This window comes from Monodon monoceros, unplaced genomic scaffold (genome assembly GCF_005190385.1).
Source record: "Monodon monoceros isolate NGI ecotype Baffin Bay Population unplaced genomic scaffold, NGI_Narwhal_1 Super_Scaffold_18, whole genome shotgun sequence".
In the NCBI taxonomy this organism is placed as follows: Eukaryota; Metazoa; Chordata; class Mammalia; order Artiodactyla; family Monodontidae; genus Monodon; species Monodon monoceros.
The window spans coordinates 153,080,555-153,100,899 of NW_021703774.1; the positions used below are offsets into that span (position 1 = coordinate 153,080,555).

General features: G+C 40.3%; 2 protein-coding genes across 5 annotated transcripts in view; one reads left to right on the plus strand and one right to left on the minus strand.

Moving 5' to 3' along the window:
- The first annotated feature begins 506 nt into the window (after positions 1-506).
- On the plus strand, positions 507-15,950 carry SFPQ (splicing factor proline and glutamine rich). Of its 2 annotated transcripts, XM_029230710.1 has the most exons (13): positions 507-1,418; positions 2,131-2,319; positions 2,681-2,982; positions 3,086-3,181; positions 4,058-4,254; positions 4,355-4,439; positions 4,767-4,884; positions 5,294-5,342; positions 5,423-5,544; positions 8,008-11,194; positions 14,290-14,337; positions 14,860-14,948; positions 15,860-15,950. In XM_029230710.1, the coding sequence occupies exons 1-10, from the start codon at positions 597-599 to the stop codon at positions 8,143-8,145; spliced, it is 2,118 nt and encodes a 705-aa protein (XP_029086543.1). In that variant the 5' UTR covers positions 507-596; the 3' UTR covers positions 8,146-11,194; positions 14,290-14,337; positions 14,860-14,948; positions 15,860-15,950. The 2 variants fall into 2 exon arrangements, with proteins under 2 accessions (XP_029086543.1, XP_029086544.1); XM_029230711.1 differs by lacking the exon at positions 8,008-11,194 and having other exon boundaries at positions 515-1,418.
- Positions 15,951-16,113: 163 nt separating this feature from the next.
- The window catches only part of ZMYM1 (zinc finger MYM-type containing 1), a 39,547-nt gene continuing 35,315 nt past the window's right edge, over positions 16,114-20,345 (minus strand). For 2 of the 3 annotated variants that reach the window (XR_003794639.1, XM_029230707.1), the window contains one exon: positions 16,114-20,330. Coding sequence is in view for 1 of the 3 variants with exons in the window: in XM_029230707.1 (XP_029086540.1) it covers positions 20,197-20,330 (134 nt within the window). In the remaining 2 variants the exon portion in view is untranslated. The remainder of the gene's footprint in view (positions 20,331-20,345) is intronic. The other variant, XR_003794638.1, reaches the window with a different exon arrangement.

The window sequence follows — 20,345 nt, forward strand, 5'->3', positions numbered from 1 at the left end:
AGTAAGATGGTGTGTGTGAAATCGGTTAAGATTTTATTTCTCTAATTTTATTGGCCCAGCACGAGGCGGAAGAGATAGCAGGCACTTCATTTATGCTTTTGAACCAGAGACTGCTGTTCTTTCTGGGGAAGGATACCAGCAGGCTGCTCCTAAGAGCAATCAAGAAAGAAAGGAGCCTTCTAACATCTCTCCCTAGGAGCTGCTGATAGGGCCCTGGCTATTTGCTTTCACGGGAAAATTGCTCTGGCGAACCCATTCAAATATCTCCCAGCAAATCACTGTGGCCTACAGCCAACTCCTTTTCCGCTCATTGGCCGACTGGAAACTTCAACCACTCCACGCCTCCCGCCTCTCATCGGGAGCCAATAGGAAAGATTAGTTTTTCGTAACTTAGCGTCATCAAGTACAGTACTTGCAACTGGCTTTTGGAGCTACAGATCGAGAAGTAGGCGGGGCCGTGCCAGCCGGCCTATATAAGAAGAGGACAAAGGCGGCGCGCCGCCTGTGTCATCCGCCATCTTGTGCGAAGCAAGGTGGCCTCCACGTTCCCTGAACGTCTTCTTCGCTTCTGCCTCGACCGCCCCTTGATCACAGACATGTCTCGGGACCGGTTCCGAAGTCGGGGCGGTGGCGGTGGCGGTTTCCACCGACGCGGAGGGGGAGGCGGCCGCGGCGGCCTCCACGATTTCCGCTCCCCGCCACCCGGCATGGGCCTCAATCAGAACCGCGGACCTTTGGGGCCCGGCCCGGGCCAGGGTGGCCCCAAGCCTCCGATCCCGCCACCGCCTCCGCACCAGCAACAGCAGCAACCACCGCCGCAGCAGCCGCCACCACAGCAGCCGCCGCCGCTTCAGCCGCCGCCGCACCAGCCGCCGCACCCGCAGCCGCCGCATCAGCCGCCGCCGCCGCCACAGGACTCATCTAAGCCTGCCGTCCCTCAGGGACCCGGCCCGGCTCCCGGAGTAGGCAGCGCTCCCCCGGCCTCCGGCTCGGCGCCGCCCGCCACACCCCCGACTTCGGGGGCCCCCACGGGGCCAGGCCCCACCCCGACCCCGCCGCCCGCTGTCACCTCGGCGCCCCCCGGGGCGCCCCCGCCCGCGCCGCCGAGCAGCGGGGTCCCCACCACCCCCCCTCAGGCTGGCGGCCCGCCGCCTCCACCCGCGGGGGGCCCGGGCCCCGGGCCTAAGCAGGGCCCAGGAGCCGGCGGCCCCAAAGGCGGCAAAATGCCAGGCGGGCCGAAGCCCGGCGGCGGCCCGGGCCTAAGCACTCCTGGCGGCCACCCCAAGCCGCCGCACCGAGGCGGCGGGGAGCCCCGCGGGGGCCGGCAACACCACCCGCCCTACCACCAGCAGCACCACCAAGGGCTGCCGCCTGGCGGGCCCGGGGGCCGCGGCGAGGAGAAGATCTCTGACTCCGAGGTGAGTGTCTCCCTGCGTTACGGGTCGGTTTTCCTAAGATGGCGGCGGCCTCCCCCTTCCGCCCTCCATTTTGTTGGAGACCGGAAAAGGCGCCTGCGCGCGGGGGTGGGGGGGCGGGGCCGGCTGCTGGAGTGAGGGGCGGACGGCCCGGGTTTCCCGCCGGCCCCCCCCCCCCCCCCGCCCCGGGTTAGGCCTCCCGGCTGGCGGAGAACTGACGGAAGGAGGCGCTGAGAAGCTATGATGGGCTTTGTTAAAGCTAGTGGATCCTGGGAGCCAGAATAGGGTGGAGTACAGCGTGAAATATAGGATTGGAGAGATCGAGGTAGTCCTGGTCTTACACGCGCAGGCCCAGGGCTTGTCGACAACGGAATTTTGGTCGTTTTCTTTGTTTCATATCCCACCACCATTTTAACTTTTGCCTACTATGATTTTGATTTTGATACTAAACCGCTGACGAGGTTCCTGATATAGAGTCTACTCTATAGAGAGGTTTGTGGCTGTTCTCGAGAGTGTTCTGGATGGTTTAGGCTCTTTGATGTTCGGACTAATTACATTGGAAATCCCGTAAATGTAATAGCATCTTTGACTTTAAATGGAACAGGAGAGCAACTTGACTGTAACATACCCAGTTTGGGAAAAACGAAAATTATTATTGGGTCTTCCTATTTGCAGAGGTAACTGGTATCTGAAAATTCCTTTCCTTTTTCACTAGGGGTTTAAAGCCAACTTGTCTCTCTTGAGGAGGCCTGGAGAAAAAACTTACACGCAGCGTTGTCGGTTGTTTGTTGGTAATCTACCTGCTGATATCACGGAGGATGAGTTCAAAAGATTATTTGCTAAATATGGAGAACCAGGAGAAGTTTTTATCAACAAAGGCAAAGGATTTGGATTTATTAAGCTTGTGAGTTTTTTTGTTTTTGTTTGTTTGTTTTGGGTGGAATTAAAAGGGTCTTTTTTTCCTACAACAAACATAGTGTTTTTTAAACCAACAAGAATAAATTAGTTTTTAAATTTTTCATCACTCACACAAAAGTTGCAGCTGCTGTACAGTGCATAATTGTTGGTATCTAAGAAAGGAAGTGAGTGGGTGGGTAAGGTATTTACCTCCCTCCCCTGAATGGTGTCAGGGTGGGCTGCCTGGAGATAGTTGAGCTGAGAGCTGTCAGAAGAATAGGATCAGGAGTTAGGCTTATGGCAATTTTAGGGTGGGCAGTAGCCAGTTTTGAGGTCATTAACGTGACTGTATGTCTTGATGCTTTCAGGAATCTAGAGCATTAGCTGAAATTGCTAAAGCTGAACTTGATGATACACCCATGAGAGGTAGACAGCTTCGGGTTCGATTTGCCACACATGCTGCTGCCCTTTCTGTTCGAAATCTTTCACCTTATGTTTCCAATGAACTGTTGGAAGAAGCCTTTAGTCAGTTTGGTCCTATTGAAAGGGCTGTTGTAATTGTGGATGATCGTGGAAGATCTACAGGGAAAGGCATTGTTGAATTTGCTTCTAAACCAGCAGCAAGAAAAGCATTTGAAAGATGCAGTGAAGGTGTTTTCTTACTAACAACGTAAGTTTTTATGTTTATTCGAATAACTTTTATTTATTAACTTGTATGAAGAAAATGCAATGAAACTGGAACAAAATTAAGATGGAACCATTTTTGTTGTTAGAACTCCTCGTCCAGTCATTGTGGAACCCCTTGAACAGTTAGATGATGAAGATGGTCTTCCTGAAAAACTTGCACAGAAGAATCCAATGTATCAAAAGTAAGATCTGTTGAACTTTTGGGCAGTTCTTAATTTAAGTGTAAACGAGAACTTGCTAGAGTAATTTTTCAATTTTGCTTAAAATATGCAAAGTTCTTTGAAATGGATGGGCATAATGAAAACCTCAGGCTCAGAAAGCTAGAGGTTTTGAAGCAGTTACTCAAATACCTAGTGTTGTTTCTGAGGTAGGTATATTTCACATGCATTCTTGTTTTGTTCTTAATGGTTGTTAGGATGTGTTGTAGGGATCCTCTTTTTTTTTTTAATTAATTTATTTTTGTCTGCGTTGGGTCTTCGTTGCTGCATGCAGGTTTTCTCCAGTTGCGGCGAGTGGGGGCTGCTCTTTGTTGCGGTGCGTGGGCTTCACATTGTGGTGGCTTCTCTTGTTGTGGAGCAGAGGCTCTAGGTGCACAGGCTTCAGTAGTTGTGGCACACGGGTGCTAGAGCGCAGGCTCAGTAGTTGTGGCGCACGGGCTTAGTTGCTCCGCGGCATGTGGGATCTTCCCGGACCAGGGCTTGAACCTGTTTCCCCTGCGTTAGCAGGCGGGTTCTTAACCAGTGTGCCACCAGGGAAGCCCGGTATCCTCATTTTTAAGGGTTGAAAAAATATTCCTTGAATCAGAATTTGGCTAGGGAAATGAGTTAGAAAGTGAGGAAGGTAGGATTTATCTTCAGTGCCCATGTTACTGTTGACTATGTCGTTCTGGAACATGTATTGTTTTTGCTGTAAAAATACCTTATTAAGAATCAAGGTGATCTGTACCTTTCAGTATTTCTTAGCAGTAACAGGCCAGTGAAGTGACCAGTGTTTTTAGGGGAAATCAGATATATTTCTTGTGTGCATCTATAAATTGGTTCATATTTAAATATTGTCAGGGAGAGAGAAACCCCTCCTCGTTTTGCCCAGCATGGCACATTTGAGTATGAGTATTCTCAGAGGTGGAAGTCCCTGGATGAAATGGAAAAACAGCAGCGGGAACAAGTTGAAAAAAACATGAAAGATGCAAAGGACAAATTGGAAAGTGAAATGGAAGATGCCTATCATGAGCATCAGGCAAATCTTTTGCGTCAAGGTAAAGGACTCTGTGAAATATTACCGTTAGGGTCGTTTGCCTTTTGAACTTACTAGAATTTCATTAACATGAATGTATGACAAAATTTTCCAATGTTCAGATCTGATGAGACGCCAGGAAGAATTAAGACGCATGGAAGAACTTCACAATCAAGAAATGCAGAAACGTAAAGAGATGCAATTAAGGTAAAATCTTGTTAAATTAAGTCTTTGCTTCTGCATTAAATGTACCTAAATTTTGCAGGTGAGTCAGATGAAATACAGAGGTGTTAAATACTATGGCAGCTTTGGTTTAGTGCTTAAATTGAAATAGAGTGTAAGATTTTTGTTATAAGGCTCACTTACTTTGCTGAAATACCTTTAGGGCTCTTCTTAGTCACTGTCCCAGCCTTTGTGTGTATTTGCTCTAACCTAGACTTTGTAATGCTCTTAAGCAAACTACTAGTTTTTTTCAAATTGAATTTTTAAAATGTGGATAAAACTTTAGTTTTTATGTTTGATGAATGTTTCTAGGCAAGAGGAGGAACGACGTAGGAGGGAAGAAGAGATGATGATTCGTCAACGTGAGATGGAAGAACAAATGAGACGCCAAAGAGAGGAAAGTTACAGCCGGATGGGCTACATGGATCCGGTAAGTAAACTTCTTTTGCAGTATAATTGGAGTTTTCTACAAAGTTTGTAGACATCTAGGATGAAATTTTATTCAGTTAAATATAACCTTTCATATTATAGCTATTCTGCCATTTTTTCTCTTTTTAACCCAGGTGGTGTATTATGGTTGATACGCCTTTTCCTTTGAGTTTTATCTTTTCGTTGGGTGGGCCAAAAGATTTCATTCGTTGGGAAGAAGCTTGCTTTATAGGTCTTTTGATGATGGAGTCTCACCTGGTTTCAGGATACTGATTTTTAAAATTACCTTATTGTTGTTTTCCCTTAAGTTGAAAAACAATTTTTTTTTTAAGCTTTGGAAATTCTTTTGTATTCAAGAATGCTTGGTATGGGTTTAGTACAGGTGTATGAACGGGTTTTTTTTCTTTCAGAGAGAAAGAGACATGAGAATGGGTGGTGGAGGAGCAATGAACATGGGAGGTAAGAATGAAAATTAAATTAGTAATACCACTGAAGAGCAGTATTCTGGTTGAGTTGTAACCAGCATTTTTGTTTCCTAGATCCCTATGGTTCAGGAGGCCAGAAATTTCCACCTCTAGGTGGTGGTGGTGGCATAGGTTATGAAGCTAATCCTGGAGTTCCACCGGCAACAATGAGTGGTTCCATGATGGGAAGCGACATGGTAATGTATCCCGTGGGACATAGTTCAAAAGGAAATTCTCGTTTTCACAACTTATGTGTGTGTGTTTTTTTGTTTTTGTTTTTGTTTTTAAGTAGATGACTGGACCTCTTTTAGTTCCCCTATCATGTAAATCGTAGTATTAAGGAATACTTTGGCAACATAGAAGAACTCAATGTGGTAACCTAAACAGATAAGGTTGCCAACAAAAAATCAATGCTTTTAGTAGTATGTTGGAATTATCTTTGGCAATAAGTAGACTTAGGTGCTTTCCATTATATTGCTTGTGTACTTTTGCACTATAGCTCATGGCAAATCCAAATTCTAAATGTTAGATAATGTAACATTATTCTACATCCACGTGAGAGTAATCAAATGGCAAGCTGTCATTCGTTAAGCTGGTATTTGCCAAAAGTGTGAATCAGACTTGTTTGTAGCTTTAGGCATGTTTTAGCAATGTGTAGGACTTTGACCTATATTTGGTGTGACTTCTACCCATGAAAAAGGAATTGTTTAGTCTTCGGACTCGTCGTTTCCCACCTGTTGGGCCTGCCTATAGGTGTACCTTCTAAAATAAACTGACATCTCTGTTTTGCTACAGGGTAGCAAAAGTCAATGATAATTTTAAGCATACTAGTTGTGTGCATTTGATCTGAACCTTCTTGATGCTGTCATATTTTAGCTGTACAGGTAGTCTTCAGGATACTTTAGAACAACCAAGTGAGTTGGTCTGAGTGGCTGTATTAGGACTTTACAATCCTTAGAAGAACTGAGTATTGGCTGTAGAGGTGGGTTTGGAGAAAAGTACATTGTCACAACTGAATTGAATCTGATTAGTTCACCTACAGGCTTTTGGCAAAGGAGGGAAGCTGCAGCATATAGCTCACTAGATACATTTTACAAATAAGAACATAAGGATTTAGAATGGGGCCTCATCTATTTAAACTCTACTTAAGGCTTTTGAGAATTAGAATCATAAGTAGCCGGTTGGGTTAAACGTAGTGCTGTTAGCTTTCTTCAAATTGAATTTTAAAAATAATGTGGGTAACATTTTGGTTTATATCCTTCTTAATAGGCAGGTGTAGGTATGTATCAAATTTGTAACTGTAATTTGACATGATGTTCCCACAGTTCAGATTCTGTAGTCCATGGGACATGTAGCTCCTGGGTTCTAAGATACTGTAATAACATAATTGTAAAACCCCCAAATTTCCTCTTTACCTTTTTGAGATAAAACATACAATACAACGCGCTGAAAACCTAAGAATTTTAGGATTTTGAAATAGTTTGAAGGATTAGGATTTAGTATTTTTATAGTAACCCTGTAGTATTTTGTAGGAAGCATGCTGAAATCATTTATAGGAACATTTAAACCCTGATGCCGTTTTAGTTTCTGGGGGGTTTTTGTTCTGGTTTTCGGGTTTTGTTTTGTTTTTTTCCTAGCAATACTCAGAATAACTGGTCTGTTTTAAATAGAATTTGAAAGATAGTTCAGGCTGCTGTGTTTTTGCATATCTGTAGGGTTTTTCTGTTTGGGAACATAGGTTTCTAGGACTAGAAGTACCTAAAACTAGATGGAATAATGAAGTCCTGCTTTATTGCAGTCACTTAAGCTTGGTGTTAATGCTGTTTGGGAGACACCCAAAACACGGAATCATAACTGTCAGTGGACTTTTTACAGACCTAAGGGGAAAGTTGGGCTGTTATGAGGGTGGGCTGTATATTCAGTCAATTTGCAACTGTAGAGAACAGTACTGTGAACATAATTGTCTCTGGTTATACAGTGATGGCTCTGAAGGTGGTATACCTGTGAGAATATGGCAACACACTTTTAAATCAAGTTACTGTGCCGGTTAAGTGACTAAATCTATTAGTCTTTTATTCTTTTTCTTTTTGTAGTCTGGTAGCATTTTATTAAAACTTTGAACCTTTTAAGATTTCTGCAACTTAGCAGATGTGTCTTAAGATCTTGAAAAGCACAAGGTTTCTTACGCAGCACATACCACTAACTGGTGAGTAGGTCTTTGTCACTTCATTGAGTGAATTGAATCTGTCTGGTTGGGCTTGTTAGGCTTACTTGGAAATTAAATTTCCTGTTCAGACCTTGAAAGTGAGAAGTGTGTAAGCTTTTCAGTGGGTTAATCTGATGTGAAATTTCTTAAAACTCATTTTGGAATGGGTTTTCACATCTGCACTAATTCTTAAATTTTTTAGCACTACAGGGAAGATCTATTCTTTGAAACAGGTGTATGAGAATGGCTCAAGTGGGAACATACCACAAGGCATGTATTATCGTAAACTAATTTTCAAATTACCCTTTTTTCCTTTCTATGTTCCCGGTACCTGTGGATCGACTCATTGGTGATTGTATCGACGAACGTTGACTACGGAACCTTCTAAAATATTTACTTAACACACATGGACATCAACTACATATAATGAACTGTTACTTAACTGTTCCAATAGCGTACTGAGCGCTTTGGGCAGGGAGGTGCGGGACCTGTGGGTGGACAGGGTCCTAGAGGAATGGGGCCTGGAACTCCGGCAGGATATGGTAGAGGGAGAGAAGAGTATGAAGGCCCAAACAAAAAACCCCGATTTTAGATGTGATATCTAGGCTTTCATTCCAGTTTGTTTTTGTCTTTTCTTGTTTAGATAGCAATCTTTTAAATTCTTGCATTTTAGTAAGAAAGCTACCTTTTTATGGATGTTAGCAGTTTATTGACCTAATATTTGTAAATGGTCTGTTTAGGCAGGTAAAATTATGTAATGCAGTGTTTGAAACAGGGGAATTTTTTTTTCCTTTTTTTCCTTTTTTTTTTTTTTAACTGTATAATGTCCCTCAATTTATGGCAGTGTACCTTGTGCCACTGATTTCCAAAGTGTACCAATTTTTTTTTTTTACTGTGCTTCAAATAAATAGAAAAAATAGTTAAGATTTTGATCTTCAACTTTGCCATTCATGCTTCTATGCACATTAGGCTAGGTGTTCCACTTGGAAAGCATAAGAGTGTCTAGGCCTTTGAATGGCATATGCCATTTCTGGGAAATGTATTTGTAGGCTAAGTATTGCTTTCTACATTTAAGTACCCCCTTGTTTTAAAAAGAAGAAATGCATATTGAATAGTTTCATGATTTGATTTGTTTGGCATTATAGGAAGCAAGCCGGTGCTAAGTATTTTCAAATGGCTATGTAAGCAAAGCTGAACTGTAAATCTTCATTCAGGAATGTGTATTAAGATTATGGAATGGGTGTAAGGCTATTGGTAGGGGGAGAAAGTGGGTATGACTTAAATGGATCTTTTATGGCCCTATGATCTATCCTTTCCTTGAAAGTTTCTGAAGAACAAGTGGAAAGATCATTTTGTTGCATTCCTCCATTCTTGTTTTTTAAAGAACGAGTCCCAAGCCCTATGAACGGCTTGTATTGAACATTCACATCTGAATTAAAGATTGTTAAACATGAAGTCTTTTCATGTATTACTTCAAGTGATTTATAAAGATGGGGTTTAGTCTGAATAATTAAACTCGAAAGTAAGGTATAGTCATCATAAAGTAGGTTTGGCTATGTATACATTTGTACTCTAACTTTTACATCTCCTTGTGGTACTTCTGTTGGGCAAAAATCTGTAGGACTATAAAAAAAACTCATTTTCTTTTCTAAGAGCTGGTAGTGACTTAATAACAAATAGGGTTGCAGAGAACTATACTTACTGTGAAATATTTTTAACCTGTTTTTCCATAGTTTCCTTTTGATGTAGCACTAAATCTGGAGAGTTGCTTGTGCTACACAGTACAAATATCCCTTCCTCCCATCATAAAGCTTTGGAGCTTTTCGATGGTGTTGTCAGTTTATTGTCAACTTCATTGAATCTCCTTTCATTAGAGACATTTTGACTTATTAATAAAATAGATCGTTACTGTTGTCTGTTAGTACAATGGGAACCTGCTTTCCCATGTTTATATTGTTAGCAGAGGAATAACTTCCTAAAAGTAGTAGGTAAGGTAACTGAATGGTTTGGCTTTGTTCTTAGTTATGTTTCCATTCAAATTTGTACATTATAGAACTCTTACTATGGAATATGTCTTCCTCCTTTTCACCTCTGTTGGTGTTAATTGGCAAAAGTAAAATTCTAAACCAAATCTTTGTTTAAATACTGAAGGCTTAGTATTGTGCCTGAGTACAAAGGGAAACCTGTTGTTGAAACAATTGAGCACTCGTGCATAGGAAACCTGTTAATACTAAAAGTAAAACACTAGTGGAGTATAAAGGCATGCCACCGAATTCTGGTTGTGTGACTGACAGGTACCTGGTGTGCTAATTAAGGGAGAGAATCTCATTAGAAAATGTTCATTATTTCTGTTCACCAAGACACTTGGAAATGAGTAGTTCTACCAGAATTATATCAATGAGGAAGTTTTGTCCCAAGTCAAGTTATTAATTGGTGATAATGTATGAGATTTTCTGTACCGGAAACAAGGGTCTTGATTTGAAAGGAGTCCATTACAATTTGATTGAATTGTATGGTAGGGAGTCCACTAATGATAAGAAAATAAGGGGTGTTCATGGGACACCCACAGAGGGTGAACTTGAATGTGTGGGCGGGGGCTGGTGGGGAAATGGAAAAATCTGCCTATAAAATTAATGTTTCAGTTTATTTTTCAGATTACATGCCTTTCTTTATAAGGGATGCTGGCACAGACCCCTAAAATAAGCTTTTGGTAGTACTGTACCTTTGAAGAGTGGTGAAGGATGCTAATGGATAATCTCCTGAAAGTTGTGGTTTTGATAGCCTTATTGTGTAGAATTGCTAAACGTTGTTTAGCAAGTAATGTTGCTTAGTTTCAACTAAGTTTTGACTTTAATCACTGAAACAGCAGCGTACCAAGGGTCGTAAGCTACTCAAATAGACTTTCAACAAGTCTTGGAATGTATATGATAGTTTTTAGCCTAATGGGAATTTGAATCATCTTTAAAAGTAGATTCCTAAAAGCTGATTTATGAAACTTGGGGTGGGAAAGGGAAAGTAGTACTTTTGAAGTATTTTAGCCATTTTTCTCATTTGAAGAAGCCACCTGCCCCCGTTTCCTCTTCTCCACTTTCTCTCATAATTTTGTTTTAAGAGGAACACTGATTGTTTTTAAACTTATTACTCTTCTTATAATTCCTAATCTTTAAAAACTGCATTCTCTAAGAGATCCCAGTGTATTTAATAGGTGTTTTAGAAACTTAACCCATTGGCTCAACGTTTAGTGAAACCATAATCCTCTTTGCTTAGATAAACTTCTAAGAAATACTATAAGCCCCACCACTCTTTATTAGATGTATTATACCACTAATATAAACATAATAATTTGGGAAATTGTAATGTTACGCCTGTGCAATTTTTATAAGTGGCATATTATGGCAGATAAAAATTTAGATACTTGGCTTTTCTTGGGCAAGCCACTAAGTTGTGGCGGAATATTTTCTGGTGTTCTTGGACTGCAATTATGCACTATTAAAGTAGTCGCCTGCTACATAACTGCATTTAGCCAGCATTTCTGCAGTGCGTAACTGTGAGGAACGTAGTACCGCAAATGGCAATGGACATTAGGACCCGGATGTAGTATTCCTGCTTGCTCCGAGATTCTCATTGCCGACTGCATACAGGTAGGTAACAAGCAATATAATCTAACTTGGTGACTTGCTATGTACTTTTATTCCGTGGGCATTCTGACATCATACTTCTGACAATGAAATTACAGTGCAGCACCTAACACCTGTATGATAAAGCTAGCTTATATCAAAACTGCGTGGGTTTGGGTTTAGAGCTGTAATTTGTCAGGCAGAATTCAGTGCTGTTGCAGTTCTCAGATAAAAAGTGCAAACTTGATTATTTGGTATGTCTGATTCAGTTGTGTGGTTTTTAGTTGCATTGTAACTGAAGATAACATGAAATACATCAGTGGTGTGGGGGAGGGGACCATACCATACTTCGGAAGTAAGAGTGCTTTTTAAGCATCTCGACACAGACTGTATAGCATGTGATAATTAGTTTCTGTTGTAGCAAACTGACCTGCTCATAGGTCAGCAATATCAGTTTGAGTGTAATCTTGGTAATTACTCTGCAGGTTGAGTGAATTAAGACTAAAAGTACAGTTTTTTTTGTAATGTGATTTAAAAATCTTTTTAAATGGGCTCCATCGGAACACCTCTGTTACTAACTTGGGGCATAGATGGGAATCTAACATGAATAGTTCAAGTTCTGTGATTTGTCTAAATATGTTTATACTCTAAACCTGGGGGAAAGTGGTGTGGCATGTTGACTTGCCTATTGAATACATGTTGGGAATCATTTCCCAATCATAAGACTTCGTCGTATTCTGTAGGATAACTGCAAATGTTCAGAGTAGCTTTTTGAATTTGGTTCCCTTAGCTTTAGGGATGTGATGTTACAATCCAAACTGTTCGACTACCAAAACAGTAAGTCTTCAAAAGCACCTTCCTTTGTTGCTTAGGATTTAAGCTTTGCATCGACTGTTGTTCCAGACCTCAATTCAACTGAACTTTGGTCTATGAACTGGTTTTTAGCTAGCATGCATGAGAAACAGCTTTCGTGTATAATACTTTCTGCTCTGTAACTGGAAAGTTTGGTTTATTTTGCATAAATGTTGGTAAAACTCTTCATGACTATGAGAATTTTCTTTCATTGTATCAAGACAAATGGCTTGTTCTTTGGCAAGCGATTCACATGGTGGGGACAAATTTGTACTTTAATACGTAGTCCATTCAACCAAATGACTTGACTCTCCTGCTAGATGAAAGAGCAAATGGTGACTAGTTTAGCTCTCTATATTAGTAATACAGTGCACATCAAACATAATGCTCAGTATTAGTGACAAGAGTGTCACTAAATTGGCATGCATCCCTGATGGGGTTTTCCTGTGGCATAATCCATTAAGTCGGTGGCCAGCACTTGCTACCGTGGTTCAGTGATTGTTTAGAAATAAAAGCGCAGGTTTGTTTCTTAACAGTCAATAACAATTTTGAGAGAATGTACTTGTTACAATATATGGACATCATTGGGGTGGGGGGGTAATTTTGCTTCATTCTGCTTATCTCGAATAGGCTTTTGCACTTTCGATGAGAAACCTGTGACTTTAGTCAATTCTTACTAGTTTTGATTTGTATGTAGCTGTAATTTGTGAATCTTAGTGCAGAGGGTCTTAAAAAAATCACTCAGTCAAAAAGCTGGGGATAAATGGGTTTCAGTAATAACTCTATATACCGAGGTGCTCGCATTGTATTTCATAGTCTTTTCTTGTAATAAACCAAAATTATTTTTAATGAGAATGGTCAGAAGTTCAGAGGTGTGATGCCAGAATGCATTTTCGTACTGTTAGGCCCTTGGAACAGGTACCGGTGCTTTATGAAAGATAAAAGAAATGCAATGGGTGCTCTTCACATAAGGTTGCAAAACCTACAAAGAATGCATAATAGTTTCACTTTTCCCCAATAAAGAGATGCGTGTGACTAGTTTTGGACTTTTAACCTTAATGGGGGTTGCATGTTTCCTATTGTTAATCATTGTCAGCTGCAGTGACATGATACACAGTCCTGCATTTACTGCCTTTCCCTTAATGATTTTGGACAGGTTTTAGAGAGCCAGGATGTTTGTTCTGGGCCTTTATTTGGTTTTGGCTTTAGCTGATAATGTTTCAGTGCTCTGTCAGCTAGTGCAGTTCTCAAATGGCTGCCTATTAGGGAAAGAATTCAGAGGATTTGGCTGCTCCCAATCATCTGTCATTGCTGCTAGATAATGATTGGCAATTTTTAAGACTCAACTGTGGAAAGCTCACAGTTGGTAAACCATCAAACATAAAAATGTTGCTTTTGAACACCAGTGCTGAAAAGATTTATTTGGAGGGTGAAAAAGGGGCTGGATGCAGCATAGGATAATCTGGAGAATGGAGGAAGAATGCAAAACGATATAGTATCCCTTATGGATGGTACATGTGCAACAGGGAACTATTTCATATACCCTTGGCAGTCGCTGATAATCAGGGAGGAAGAAAAACCTGGAATTTGAATTAAGGCTGATCTTTCTGGTTTTTGTGCACTGTGGCCCTGCCAGGCATATATAGTGAAGGTGAATGTCTTCTCCCTCAGAAAAACTCAGGTTCCTTGCTGTCCCGATAAGGCATAGCTTCCCTGCCCTAACTTAAAACTCAGTGAGGACTTACGAGGGAAAGAATGAGGCAAATATATAGGATTGCAGGATAACAACTGCATTGTTGTGTACTGTGGAAGGGGGAGGGCTCTCTTGGTGGACTCCTGCTGAAGGTGGTCAGTCCACCTGAGAATGGAAGACATGCTTGGTGGGGAGCAGGGTACGTGCTTTTATATGAAAAGAGCCGATGTTAAAACTCATTTGGTAAGGTAAACGTTGTCACATACCTTCACATAAGGGATAGTATATTTTGGATTGCAGTCAAACTTCATTGTGGTCAGACTGGTGAAAATGCAGTTAGGCTTTTGTATTTTAAAGAGGATACAGTTCTCATTCGAATTCAGGTGTCTACTGCTACCTTACGTCAGAATGATTTTAGATTTTTCCCCCCATGAAGTCTCTTCCTATTTTTTATGCTGTAACTTGCCCCCAATCTTTGTCTCTGGAATTTACTCTTTAAATTTTGAAATTAACTAGCATTTTCAAATCTTTATGCCCTTGTCTTTTATATTAACTTTTTCTTATTATTCTTTAGGTAAGAATGATTGATGTTGGCTGATACTGGAGTGTTCATTCCGTTGAAGTAAGTTTCCTTGGAAGGTTTAACCTGTAGAGGATTTTGGGTTTGACTTCTATTTAATGGTTAAATAATTTGATTTAGCTATGTGGGGTGAAAACTGTTTGACTTTTTTTTAAGGTGTTCGCCTCTCGTAAGATAATACCCTTATTTATTATTTTAATGTGTGTGCATGCGTGTGGGTGTATGTGAGTTGGAAAGAGAAAAGATTGGGATTATTTATTACAAAGATGTCAGACAATAGAAGAAAAAGATGAAAGATTTAGATCAGAAAAGAAGGCTTGAATTAGTAGAGACATGTATTTTCAGTACTCTTAAAATGAACTTTGGACCAATTCAAAATCCCATTCCTTTTTACATAATAAATTGTGAGGAACAGTTGTCTAGTCATTGGTAGGAGGGAAAACCTGTTTTCAACAGGTTCATTCAACCTGTTGATGTCAGAATAAAATGTACATGTTAAAAATTAGTAAAAATGTAATATATGCTGAATATGTTATTTTAACACAGTTAATATTTTAATGATAGGTGGATAAGATATTTGTTCTCAAGACATCACACAGCATGAGCTGATCAAGAAGGAAAGCTACAACTTGTTAGACTGATGAAATATCTAGGTGAGTTGAGTGATTCTTACTCTGTAAACTGCCTTCAGGAGGACTCTTGGGTGGTATAAAAATAACTACTCGTGTGGATATCTCAATTTATTCTACATTAAAACTTTCTTACAGGAAATATGTTTTTATAGCACACACTTAAATATTTAAACATTTTTACAGCCTTCTGAGGTGTGGTATTGTCTGTTTGGCTAAAGCCTCACAAAAACAGGACTTAAGTTTTAAATAAAAATATATTATCTGTATTCACCTCTGGGTCCATAAGACCATGTAGAAGAAGGTTCAGAAGATTTGAAGTTCCCTGTTTATCAGATAGTTAAATGGTGGGATTACCTATAGTTGAGAATAGATGGAAGATAAAATAAATATAGATGATGATCTAGAAGGGTTGACAACTCAACTCTGCTGTTCTAGCTGGAAAGCAGTCGTAGACAGATGGACATGACTGTGTTCCAATAAAACTTTTTTACAAAAGTGACTTGTAGATGGTACCTTACTGTCCCTTCATCTTACAGAAATTGCATTCGTTCAAGGTATCACTTAGGTATAAAGGGCTGTCATAATCAGTTTGAAATTAACAAAAACGGAAGGATTGAGGCTATATCTTACAGCTAGAAAGAGGGTGCCAATTAATGGAGTGTCTTGAATGGTAGAGATCTGCCTTGTAAGAAAGTTCTTGTAGAAAATGGAAGTAAAATTTAATAAACTCATTGGGTGAGTCTGATATTAAAATCATTTCTGCTTCTTTAATCCTTAGTTATCTAAAGATCATTAAATACTATTACTACCACATTCCTTGATTAATGTTACTTTGCTGTTAGGAAGTTTACTTGGTTGATGCTGATAAATATTTGAGACCTTGATATGTGATTCTTAGGTCTTTTGGAGTAATTGTTTCCTTTAATTGACAGGATCAGGTGAACTATGTCCCGAAAACCAGTGTGGAAGAGAGCAAAGAGGAATAAACAACCTGTTGTTTAATAAAGACATTTTAAAATCAGATTGTCCTTCCATTTGTTTTGGTTTTGTTTTTAAGTAGAGGACTCTTCCGTTTTCCAGAATTTTCTGTATATGTCAGCAACTTGTTTCTAGGTGACATTAAAAAAGTCATTCCATGTTGTAAGTATAAAACTACATAATTTAGGCCTCTACTTCTTGAGGCCTTTTTGGCAGAGCTGCTTCAGCCTCTTAATTACTAATCAACCTGATGGCCCTACACTATCAAACTCACCTGATTTAGCCATCAGTATTTTAAAATTGCCTTCAGTCTTAGTAAGTTTTATTCCTGAGATTACCATGTGATTAGCAGTTAAAAAGCATTTTGTATATTACAAAAGGATTATCAGATTACAGTTATGGGTAGTCAGACATTACTTCACTAACGAGTAGAGACTGAATTGCGTCTTGCCAAATAACGATATTTTGGTTACCCTGAGTAGCAATTTCTTTAAAGTGGAGTTGAATTTTATACACAGTGTAAAATTCTGGAATTTGCTATAAAATCTGCTTGCCCCCTCCATTCTTGAAGCTCTCATTAAAACTTGACAAACTGCTAAAGGGATCTTTCACACCAAATTAATATGAGGTGCGTATTAAAAGTAATTCGGGGTTTGCTTTTTGGTGTTTTTTTTTTGGTTTTGTGATTTTGGGAGCCGTGCCACATGGCCTGCAGGATCTTAGTTTCCCTGACCAGGGATCATACCTGTGCCCCCTGCAGTGGAAGCACAGAGTCCTAATCACTGGATCACTGGGGAATTCCCTTGTAACTGCAAAGGGAGAGAGTTGAAAGCCACAGCAGTCACTGGTCCCATGGAATTTGCTTTGAAAAGCTGTGTGTAGTCAGTACCAGGGACGAGACCCAAGATCGTGCTCTAAGTGTTCATAATCATTCTGATTATCTGTGATTGGCGTATCTTCAGAGAGGCAAATGAGAGATCCCAAATCAAGAATCATCTGAGTCCATGTTTTGGTTCAACTGTTACTCCTTTCTGATTGCCAGCTTGCTTAGCATCTTTATGGGTCTCAAGGCAAAAATCTACAGTATAATATATTGGTTAGGAGTTACGGGGTCTTGCTACTGGAGTTCAAGTATTCTGAAATTTGCCCAGTTGCATTATCTGGCAAGTTGCCTGAATTGCAGTTTGCTCATCAATAGGATGAACATACTACTTTTTCTTCATTGGGGTAAAAGGTGGGTGTACATAAATGAAGTTGCACGGAGACAAAAACAAAAGGAGCATGTGGCATTTTCAAATAAATTTACTCTTCATCAGGGTTCACAGGCAACAGGTCCAGGATTTTTATATTTTATAGTGAATAGGAAATTGTTAATTTTGGTAAGCTTTTAGACCGTGGAGTCCATAAGGGGAAATTAGTAATAGATCCTTAGGACTGAGGATTGGGATTCGTGGGAGAGACCATTTAACTTGGACAAGTTGTATATTGGTTTGGCCAAAAAGTTTTTTTCCATAACCTCTTAACATGATGTTATAATAGGATTAAGAATCCCTGCCTAGGGGCTTACCTGGTGGTCCAGTGGCTAAGACTCTGCACCCTAAATGCAGGGGGCCCAGCTTCCATCCCTGTTCGGGGAACTAGATCCCACGTGCCACAACCAAGAGCTTGCATGCAGCAACTGAAGATCCTGCATGCCATAACTAAGACCCAGTGCAGCCAAAAAAAAATTAAAAATTCCCTGCCTAGCAGGGTTGTATGTTGACTAGTTGGTATTTTAAGTGTGTTGGGGAGTCGAGTGGGGAGCTTAAGCTCAAAACAAGTCCTCAAAGATTTTTTTTTTTTTTTTTCGGTATGCGGGCCTCTCACTGTTGTGGCCTCTCCCGTTGCGGGGCACAGGCTCCGGACGCGCAGGCTCAGCGGCCATAGCTCGTGGGCCTAGCCGCTCCGCGGCATGTGGGATCTTCCCGGACCGGGGCACGAACCCGTGTCCCCTGCATCGGCAGGCCGACCCTCAACCACTGCGCCACCAGGGAAGCCCCAGTCCTCAAGATTTTTAACAAGTGGTTTATCAGGCATGTAATGTTTTGCATCTAAAGTGGGTTGGGTTCTAAACGTGCTTGAGGTTAAGAGGGAATGAGGGGAAAAAGACAAAGATCCAAATAGAAATACATTCCGTGTTCATTGACATAGCATTCCCCAAAATAATTTACTCATTTACCATGTTCCAGCTGACTTATTGAAATTGATAACGCTGATTCTAAGTTTCATATGGACCCTTACTTCACACCTATACAAAAGTTAACTAAAAAAGAGTGAAATGCCTAAATGTAAGAATGAAATTATAAAACTTAGATTAAATGACACCAAAAACATGAACAACAAAAAAGGCAAATTGGATTTACCAAAATTAATCACTGCTTCAAAGGACATCAAGAAAGTGAAAACTCATGGAATGGAAGAAAATATTTGTAAATCATAACTGGTTAGGGACTTGTATCCAGAATATGTAAAAAACCCAATTGAGAAATAGGCAAAGGATTTAAATAGAAATTTCTGCAAGGAAGCTATACAAAAATGCCAATTAAGTACATGAAACGTTGCTTGGCATCATTAGTCAATAAGAAAGTGCAGGGAATTCCTTGGTGGTCCAGTGGTTAGGACTCTGAGCTTCCACTGCAGGGGTCCTGGGTTTGATTCCTGGTCGTGGAACTAAGATTCCAAAAGCTGCTCGGTCTGGCCAAAAACAAACAAAAAAAGCAAATCAAAACCCTGAAATACCACTTCAAACTTTCAGCTATAAGATGAATGTCTGAGGATCTAATGTATAACATGGTGACTCTAGTTACCAACACTGCTTTATAGAATTGCTTCGGTCACTTGATAATCAAAATTGCCTTCACTAGTTCAGCTGTCTTCATCATATACTAGATTTCTTTATATATCTGGCCCAGTGAACTATCCATTCCTACATAGATGTCATATTTTAAATTTCATTGCTTTATATGAGTTCCAGTTTTTTTTTTCTAAAGAAAAGATTTTCTTTGGTTTTCTATGGACTCATTTTATTTAGTGGAATAAGTATATACATCTTAGGTTTCTTCAGAGAAACAGAAGCAATAGGTTATACACACACATATATATTTTGGGGGGCATACTTTTGATTAAAAAGCAAAATATACCTTCCACATATTTGGAAGAAAACCAACTAACATTATAACTAGCATTAAGGAAGAACTGAGCAGATACTAATAAAGGTAATAAAACAAGATGGGTGTAAAAGCAAAGGTCTCTGGGGCGTGAAAGTGGGTAGTCCATGGAACTGGTATAGACTTCTACCGAGAGACATACTGGTGGACACTCAGGTGGAGTCAAGAGAAAAAGAAGAGAGGGCTTTTGGTTTTGTATGCATATATAAATTTAAACATGCGTGTTGGAGAACTTTCAGGGTATTGGAGCTGTGCTGCTTCTCCTGAGAACTCAAGTAATGTCATTTTAATTAATAAAGCACATAATTGTATACCCACCTTGTTTTGACTGTTTGCTATTTTGTAAGTATCACTGCATGAAAACCTTGAACTAAAGAAAAGGGGCAAGGAGGCTCACAGGGAGGCTCACTACCACTGTCCCATGTGAGCTGGCCTGGGATTGTAGTAATCTAGAAACATTTTTCAGCGTGCTTATTGCCCTTGCCATCTCCCTAGAAGATTTTGCCTGCCTAAAGAGGGAGCAGAATGAAGAGTTAACACCATTTCCTAGATATAAGAATGGATTGAGATAAGAAGTTTACTTTCAATACTTTGCTACTTTTTAACGTTCCTAGTAGATGGTAAGCACTCGGGAAACTGGTAGATACTTAATACTGATAAGTTTAATTTGGCATTGCATACATTCTAACTCCTCTGCCTTCCTTCTGCTTAATTGAACTCATCTGCCAAAAATCAAAGTCATGATAAAATCCAATTCTCTGTCTAATCCATATACATTGACTGTCTTTAAAGTCTGCTTACTGATCTCTAGGGATCCCTTTTTGCTGCCCAGCAATCACAAGATTTTCATCTTTATTAAATTCTATTTCATGCCGTATCCTCTTTCTTCAAAGCTCCAATGCCTCTTCTTTCATCCTCATTTTCAGAAGATGACCTTTTCTGTTTCACTGAGAAAATAGAAACACTCAGAACTTTCACAAGCTTCTACAGTCATATCTCCCCACCTACCTACATCTGTACCTACATATTCCTTTTTAAAAAAAAAATATACTTATTCATTTTGGCTGTGCCGGGTCCCAGTTGCATCATGTGGGATCTTCGTTGTGGCATGCAGGATCTTTAGTTGTGGCGTCTGGGCTCATAGTTGCAGCATGCGGACTCTTAGTTGCGGCATGCATGTGGGATCCAGTTCCCTGACCAGGGATCGAACCCCAGCCCCCTGCATGAGAAGTGC

What these genes read in the sequence shown, in the direction of transcription:
- SFPQ (XM_029230710.1), top strand. Translation starts at nt 597, where the DNA reads ATGTCTCGGGACCGGTTCCGAAGTCGGGGCGGTGGCGGTGGCGGTTTC. An exon ending in AGAAGATCTCTGACTCCGAG is followed by an intron (nt 1,419 to 2,130) that starts GTGAGTGTCTCC and finishes CTTTTTCACTAG; the next exon opens with GGGTTTAAAGCCAACTTGTC. An exon ending in AGGAGCAATGAACATGGGAG is followed by an intron (nt 5,343 to 5,422) that starts GTAAGAATGAAA and finishes TTTGTTTCCTAG; the next exon opens with ATCCCTATGGTTCAGGAGGC.